The 8,585-nt window shown below is 46.0% G+C and overlaps 1 protein-coding gene across 2 annotated transcripts in view; it reads right to left on the bottom strand.

Annotated features, from left to right (window-relative positions):
- Positions 1 to 5,567: 5,567 nt before the first annotated feature.
- KCNMB4 (potassium calcium-activated channel subfamily M regulatory beta subunit 4) overlaps positions 5,568 to 8,585 on the bottom strand; it is a gene marked incomplete at both ends in the record, with an annotated part of 57,225 nt that continues 54,207 nt past the window's right edge. The window contains 2 exons of one of the 2 annotated variants that reach the window (XM_080935984.1): positions 5,568 to 5,603; positions 7,434 to 7,515. In XM_080935984.1, coding sequence (XP_080792110.1) covers positions 5,568 to 5,603; positions 7,434 to 7,515 — 118 coding nt within the window. Of the gene's footprint in view, positions 5,604 to 7,346; positions 7,516 to 8,585 lie in introns of those variants that run through there. The other variant, XM_080935983.1, reaches the window with a different exon arrangement.

The raw sequence follows: 8,585 nt of genomic DNA, 5'->3' as shown, positions 1-8,585 counted from the left end.
AGGTTAGCTGGTCCAGAAAGACTTCCTCAAGAACATATCAACATCATCTCAAAAATGGACTTCTTACTCCCTCGTGCCCTAGGACTTTCCCCCACTGTGTTCTCATAGCCAGTCAAGTATTACGCCAGCTATACATCTTAGAAATGGAGTGTGTGTGTGTGTGTGTGTGTGTGTGACTGTGTGTGTGTGTGTGTGTGTGTGTGTGTGTGTGTGTGTGTATTTTAGTTACTTTTCTCATTTCTGGGACAAAACAATACTTGACAAAAGGAACCAAGGGAACTGTGGGTTCCCCTTGGCTCACAGTTCTAGGGGATCCCATGATTAAGAAAGTATAATAACAGGTGCTTGGGGAAACTGGCTACTTGCAGCAATCAGGAAGTTCGGAGAGGAGAATGTGGATGCTTTGCTCCTTAATCCTTTTTATGTTGATCCAAGACCCTGGCCCAGAGCATGGTGCTGCCAACATTTAAGATCAACCTTCCTGCCTCAATTAACCTAATCTAGAAACTCTCACAGAAGTGCTCTGAGGTTTCACTCCAAGATGATTCTGGATCCTGTGATGCTGACAGTCAACATTAGCCATCGAGGGGCGTTATTGCCACAAGGAGTCTGTTTCATTGCATCAGGGCTTTAAGATGCTACATGAACTCAGCTCTCCATCCCAGTCTCAGAAATCCTGGCCTGGATTCTGCCAGGAATCTTGCTCTCAATGATGTTTATAGAGTACAAAGTACCCGGCACAGGGGCTGCTTCCACGAGGCCATACTAAGCTTAGAGCAGATTCAAGTCCAGTAACTACTGCTCACTAAATGGAACAAGTGTCCATAGGTGTGACTCATGTGCTGTTACGTGATTCACAGACAATGTCGAACTGGGCGAAATGGAAATTAGGTTCAGCTTTTGATGAGAATTGTGTGTAGGGTCCTTGGTAGTGACTTTGAAGCACTAGACACCTTTACTTACTGTGAGCAAGAACTGGCATTTAATCAGGCACATCCTGTGACATCAACTCATTAACTCTTGCTGCCCATGACCATGGATGCTAGACCGCTTGGAGGTTACGATACTTCTGACCTTTAATTATCACTGACTTTTACAAGAAGAAAAGCCTTCCTCTCAAACTTCAAACAACTCCAAGTCCTCCACAGACTCGGGGTGGTCTTGTTTGAATTTATCATCTCTTCTAAATGCTGTGTGGAAGCTTAGATCCTAATTAGACATTTCCTAACTGTCTTGAGGTGCTTGGAGATTGGCACTTATTAAGCACCTTAGCAGAGTTTTGGGGAGAGCAAGCTATCCTGGGTCAGAGACTTGCTAATGAGACACAAATACGTTTTATATATTCCAAACATTCTTTTGGACTTATGTAGGACTGTTGCCTCTTTTAGAGGATGCATTAATCATGCAAAAAGTCCCTCAGTCATTCGCAATGCTCTATGAAGAGTAGACAAAGAGGACAGTGCTCTCTGGATTCCACATCCAAGAAAAGAAAGAATGCCAGTAATTGCTCTTCATCAAAGAGATGACTTGTCTTTTAATAATTCTGGAAATTGCTAAGTACAGAGAGGCCAAACTTTTCAATAACATCAATGTATTGGGGCTGAACAAAGTAGGGAATTTGGGAGTATCTGTACTTTTATAAATAGCTATCAGAGGGTTTTTTTTTTTTTTTAAGTTTGAGTTCTAGAAATAAAACAAGCTAATGATAGAACTTCAGAAAAGGACAAAACTCAGTACCGGTCTTTTACCTTGGTAGGGACTAAGCAAGAAGAGCCAGAGGACTGAAGGCACAGGATTCTATTCTCCCAAATCTGTTTCGAGGCCATTATTTTTCATTTTTATTGAAATTGCTCTGTGCCGCCACTGCTGTCCCTGAAGTCCCCATCACCATGATGGTTCGTGACCACTGACAAAGCTGTGCACCGATGTCTCACTCTCACTTAACCTCCAGGCTCAGCACCACTTTCATAACCGAGATGCCTGTACAAACAGCCAAGCTTGCCCCAGAGCACAAACCAGCAACCAAGGAGAGGCCAGATCCAAGTTCAGAGTCCCACCTTCTACTCCAGGCTTTAGAGAATTACTCCCAAGAGGCAAAAGTCATTCTAATAAGCCCCTGGGACCTTGTCCTTTCCTAAAATGGCACCCTTCCAAGTCTCTCCTTATTTCCTACAACAGCTTAAGTCTCCACGTTCTAAAACTGGGTGTGGCGGTTGATGCTTGTAATCCCGAGACCCGGGCAGTAAAGGCAGGAACACCACACTTGGGAGCCAGCCTCGGCTACATCTCCATTATAAGGACAGCCTGAACAACACAAGATACTTACTCATCATCATAACAAAATTTAAAAACATGCTAAACAAGCATACAAACCCAAGCATATATCCCGTTCTAGAATACATTCTTTCATTGAAATTATAATGTATATTAATATCTGTGCTTTATTTTTTTTCCCTGTGACTTTAATCAGCACACAAGACAGTGCTGTTATGGCCTTTACAACGTGTGCTTTAGCAGATTGCTTCCTTCTCTTTTCCCGGCACGGCCATGCCCAACCCTTACCTCTTTCCTCTTCCTTATGAATGTTTATCTTGTACCACCATCCCATGGTTCCTGAGCATTTATTTTTATTTACCCTCTTGGTCTCCCTTCTATCTTCTTAGGCTTCACCTGTACTTGTGCCATTTACAAAGGATGGATGGATACCTTACAGGTTAGAATCTGCAAAGGAGAGAGCACACATGCTTTTTGTCTGAGTCTAGGTCATGCCGCTGGACATTACCCTTCCCAGATCCATCCATTTCCCTGAATATTTCATGTCCGTTTTTCTTTCCAGATGAATGGGATTGCCCTGTGTGAATTCACTATGTTCTACTGATGGATCTCTACGTTAGTTCCACGTTCTTGCTCCTGACCTCAACGGCAATTGGCCAGTGATGGAGAACTCTGGATACGACAGATCACATTGCCCGTATCCTTTATGTAGCCCCAACTCTGCTGTTTGTCCCCAGCATCATCTTGCCTGAGGAAACCCCACTCCTTGCCCTTCTGGAGTATCTTACTCCAGCAGAATAAAGCTTTTCCCCCACCCCCACCCATCTATCCTCTTGGCCTTTATGAAAATACTGATTAAGTCAGTTTTAATCATTAAATTAACTCAAGCAAGGTAGTTTAATTAACTTTAATTTTTAGAGAAATGAAATAATGAAAAGAACCTCTGACTGGCCAATCATATCCAAACCCCAGCAAGCGCTATGAAAAATAGAACAAGAGAAAATAAAATAAACATAGACCAGCTGTAGGTGACACAGCTTTTGCTGTCTCTCCTCTGCCTGAAGCTCAACAACTTCTGTAATTCAATAGGCCCAAGATCTGCCTACCAGTTACTCTTTCTCAAACTCGTTAAGTGTTTTTTGTTTGTTTGTTTGTTTGTTTTGAGACAGGGTTTCTCTGTGTAGCCCTGGCTATCCTGGAACTTGCTATGTACCCCAGGCTGGCCCCGAACTCAGAGATCCGCCTGCCTCTGCCTCTTGAGTGCTGGGATTAAAGGTGTGCGCCACACAGCCCAGCGTCATGCATTATTATTGATCAGACAGCGGGACTCAGCTCAGAACAGACCAGAGGAAGGGTGTTCCACTCCTGCTTAGCTTCATTTTTCAAAATGGCTGCCATCAAACCGAAGTACAAAGACATGGGCCACACAGAGGGCTGCTGGGTGAAGAATTAGGACCCGAGCACACACACACACACACTCTCTCTCTCTCCCTCTCGTTATTTTCAAATGAGGTGATTGAATCTAATGATTTTTTTAAATTACGTTTATTAAGTGTATTTGTTCAGTGGGGTACACGCATGAGCTATGGTGTGTACGGAGTGGGGAAGAGTGGGCAACTTATGGAAGCTGATGCTCTTGTTTCGCCACGCAGATCTAAGAATCAAACTCAAGTCTTCAGGCTTGTCGGCAAGTACATTATCCTACTGAGCCATCTGTCCAGCCGTCTAATATTTTTTTTTAGTGAACTTATATTGTTAATGCTGTGGTCAACTTTAAATTGCCACCGTCACTGCCCAAATTGCAGCAAGGTGCTAAGAATTTAAGTTCAGGTGTTGATACATAAACACACCAAGAGAGTATGAAAAGTTATATTTTATATATACCTTCTGGGAGATACAGCAGGTCCCCAAATGGGTCCATAAATGACTTCACTGGCTTAACTTTTACTGTTCATGAGGTCAGGCTTAAGTGAGAGTTGTGACAGGCAGGCCAGGGTGTGTGTGATTTCAGCTTCCTACGGGGGCCGAAGGAAGAGCCACTGGCCACCTAAGAGCTTGTAAAAACCAATGTGGACTCTGAGGCTGAAGTGAGGCTTGGAGGTATTTAGTGCCATCAAACACTGAGATTCAGCTATTAACGTGAGGACTATATGCCCGGCCTAGAAAAGTCTCCTTGATTCCTAAGGCAACCTGGTCTACAGAACTGCACCTGAAGGCAGGCAGCAGAGAGCTTGGAATCTCCCTCAAATTTTCAGAGATGCATGGACTAGCCTGGCATTGACTTCCTAGAGCTCAAAGTAGGGGCCACAGGAACAACAGCCTACAGCATGCCTTCCCAGAGAGGAGACCAGTGAGCCAGCCACGAGGGCTTTGCTTCCGGCCATTGCCCCATCAAGTCTGGGCTGTTACTTCTCAGTCTCTTTTCATTTTTCCCTTACTATTCATTCCCTTCTTTCCATGTCTTAGCAATAGAGGCTCCCCCTGCCCCGGGAGCCTCTGGGGGATTTGTGTCTATCTGCAGAACAGGGTCAAGCATTCCTGAAAACTGCAGCCAATAAGGATAGGCCGCGCTACACCATGGGGGACAAACGATGGTAACATGTCCTTAAGGACAATAGCTTTAATCCCAGCATCCTTTCTTTTCCAGGCTTGGGGTGGGTGGGGGTGTAACACAAGTTTCTTTGAGACAGCATTAGCCGTAAGAGAAATACAGGTAGACGAATCTCATACAGCTTGGCTACCCACTCTCAACAACCACTTCTAGATTGCTATGGAAGACATAAACTTGCTTCTTACATAAACCATCCTATCTGGAGGTTTGTGTTAAAGCAGTTTGGTCCAGTTTCTGACTTAGGATGGGGGTGGGGAGGGGAGAATGAAAACATTAAGAAGCCACGCTTACCTTTATTGAACCCTTTCTCCTTAGTATAAACAAGAAGCCTCAGACTGAACTGACTGCAAGCAGGACATGAAAACTACATGTGACTTCATGGATTCAGTGTATTTATCCTGTTCCTAAAACCAACCTGCGGCGTACGGTGGCCTGGATGCTCTTCGGGCTCAAATGCATGCATGTATCTGATATAAATCACAAGGCTCAAACTGACAAATGAAAGCTCAGGTTGACTACAGTGCCCACCTCCTTTTATTTCAGCTCCTCTCAGGTTTATGTGTTCTTTATCATCATATAATCAGAGATCATTGGATGGGCATAAAAACAGACTTTACCGCCCTCCGTGTGATGCCAACGTGAAGATTTTTCTCTGGTTCCTGGTTTCATGGTACCCAGAGCTTCAGAATAGTTCTATGTTGCTAAGACAACAAGGATACCGCAAAAGAAAACGGGAACTGAAGTCAAGGCCCTGAGTCAGCCTCAAAGGATATCATAAATAGTGCACGCCAGGGCCTTATGCACAGTGAAACCCGCAACCTCTGAATTAAGGGGGGAAAAAGAGACTGTATTCTTCCAGCGTCTATTCAGAGGACAAAGGTGCTCCTGACAGCTTCCACTCTGAAGTGTGGATGTGAGGGAGGCAGGCATCCCTCCACTTCATTTTCAGGACCCTGAGGAAACACTGAGGGGATCCTGTCCTTAAATCCCAACTTCATTCTAGGGTCGCAAGTCTGCATGGTTAGGAGAAAGCCAAGACCAATGCTAAGTTGTTCCCTCCACTAAAAATATGCATCTCATCTGAATGAAGGCTTGGTTCTGGTTGATAAATGGGGGGTGGGGGAAAATATCTGCTGAAACTCATGGTTGGTATTTGAAACTCCGTCTATGAACAGATGCAAAGATGATGGTTTTGATGCACCCCCCCCCTTTTTTTTTTTAATGAGACAGGGTGTGACCACGGCTGTCCTAGAACTCCGGTGTAGACCAAGCTGGCCTTGAACAGAGAGAGCCACGTGTGCTACCACGCCCGGCTTTGCCTCCCCTCTGAAGGTACAAGAAGCCCAGCAGTGGAATGAGCCAGGTTGCAGCCTAGCTCTGAGCAAATGGAACACAACGGAAGCCGTCACCCTGCTGTAACAGCCGGACCTCAGGGCAAGGACGAAGGCAAGGGAAATCCAACGCCTGAGCTGACTTTGCTAAAGGAAAACAACATTTAACTAGGAACTGAAGAGTGTCCTTCTTCTCTTGTACATTCCACTGCAGAGATAAATATCTGCCAAGTTGAAGAAGAGGAGGAGGAGGAAGAGGAGGAGGAGAAGGAAGAAAAAGAGGAAGAGGAAGCGGTTGGGAATTCAGCTCAGTGGTCCAGAACTTGTCTAGCAGGTGCAAAGACCTTGTTTTGATTCCTAGCACTTCAAATGAATAAATACACAGCATGAACAGGCACATAAAGACTCCGTATCCCCAGAGTGAGGACAGCCTTCTTAGGAATCATGTCTCTCTCTCACAAAGTCATCTGGCCAGAAACACAAAGACAGGCAGCGGGGGATATTTTCTCGGTCTTCGAAGGAAAGAGACAGAAGCGGGGGCAGACTGAGCCACCCCTGTAGAATTTCCTTTCCAAGCAGAGGTCAAGATACTCTATGTGCTCATGGATACCCGTGGTTATGTCTTAAGGTCAGTGGTTCTGTAGATTCTAATGCTCACAATCAAGTGAAGGGTTTAATCTAGCAGAATCAAGTGAAAACCACCCATATCCCCACCCCCTTTAACACCCTGATGATCTAAGCATAGAAAGAAAATAGAGAAGAACACAGAGCACTGTCTTTTAATATCTGCGAGGAGCATAAGTCATAATGGTTTGTATACTACACTATACAAATATAATAGAGTGTTACTTTCCAAAGAAAGCCGACTTCTTAGAGGGTTTCCCGAACAGTTTATCACTCCAGAGAGCTAAGAGCTTGACCCTTTAGCCGCTGCTACAGCACATGGGATACGGGCCATGAGTCCCCCAGTCTTCCAACTGTGCCTGTTTCTGCTGCCGCTCAGGGAGGGGCCTCTTGGAGGCCTTTTGTGGCCCCTTTCATCTCCCGCGCCACCAAATGTGGGCTCTGCAGGGTAGGCGAGTGCCGATGAGGCCGACTCCGGTCTTGGCTTCCCACAATCCTCCGCCCCATTAAGAGAACTTGCGTTTCTTCATGGCTTCCGCCTTGACCGCCAGGCTCTTGGCACAGATGGTCAGGACCACGATGAGGACACCTACCACAAACGTCACCACCGGCCAGAGGAAGCAGTGCAGGAGGACAATGTCGTCATGCGTGCGCTGTAGGAGAACGTCCTCCGGCCTGCAAGAGAGTGGAGGACAGGGAAGGAAGGGGTCAGTCTCGCAGCCCAGCGGACTCTACAACCCGCAGACACGTGCTCTCCCGCACAGCGGAACAATCACCCTCGAGGTGATTGCAGACACCGTCCCAACTCTGCTCCAGACCCATTTCCAAAAGCTGTGAGCTCTCGAATCAAGTAATTGCTGCAAATTTCCATATCGCTTATTATGTCCTTTGCAAGCTGCCAAATGTCAGAAGTGTAGCATCTCTTTGCTGTCCTTGGCCTGCATCCTAAACGGCTTCCTCCTTTCTTCCCCATCCTTTGATCCCGCTGGGCTTGGATGAGGCTAAAGTTACTAATGGTGGGCCTTCTCTAACCAACCTAAACTCCACATGGCACTTAGACAGACCCCAAGTGATTTTTAATTTAAGGGGGAAAAAAATAACATTTTGCTCAAGTTAGGGTGGCAGAGGCAGACAGCCCACAGGCGTGTTTAACCCGCAGCATTGCTCCCAGGCATCCCAGGATAACAACGGCTGCAGACCAGCATACTGAAATGCCATCATAGCTTCAAAAGGCTGGGCACCCCTGGTAGTTCTCAGACCAGCCAAGCCTTGGCTACATGAACCAAAGGCTTTATGGATGAGCTGAAAGCATCATCTCGTGTTTCTGTGAGAAACTGTTCGTCCATTTGAGCACTGCCCACTCTCTTGGTAGATCCTGCAAAGTGTCAGCGGTAGGTTATCCATCCTGACAGCGTGGACACCGCTTCAAATTCCTACGTTTGCCTCTCTGATAGACAACAAAGACGAGGCATGCCCCACAGGCCATGCTCTCCCATCTCTGGCAATGAGACAGATGTCAGGGAGTTCAGCTTTCCTACGAGAGGCCTATATTTGATGAAATATTGGCATTTCATCCCCTGGAAGGTTTGCTCTGTTGTCTATAATGGCAGGATATGTATCAATGCTTCCTACATTATATAGCCATGTAGGTCACAAAATAATTGATCCCACTCTCCTCGAGACATCAAAAGCTTCTGAGCCTAAGGGCACCGCCTTTTGCTGGGAAACACACTCCTGGGGGGCTC

Source organism: Micromys minutus, assembly GCF_963924665.1.
Source record: "Micromys minutus genome assembly, chromosome: 22".
Lineage (NCBI taxonomy): Eukaryota > Metazoa > Chordata > Mammalia > Rodentia > Muridae > Micromys > Micromys minutus.
The sequence above is the reverse complement of the archived record's forward strand: the minus strand, read 5'-3'. Positions and strand labels throughout refer to the sequence as shown.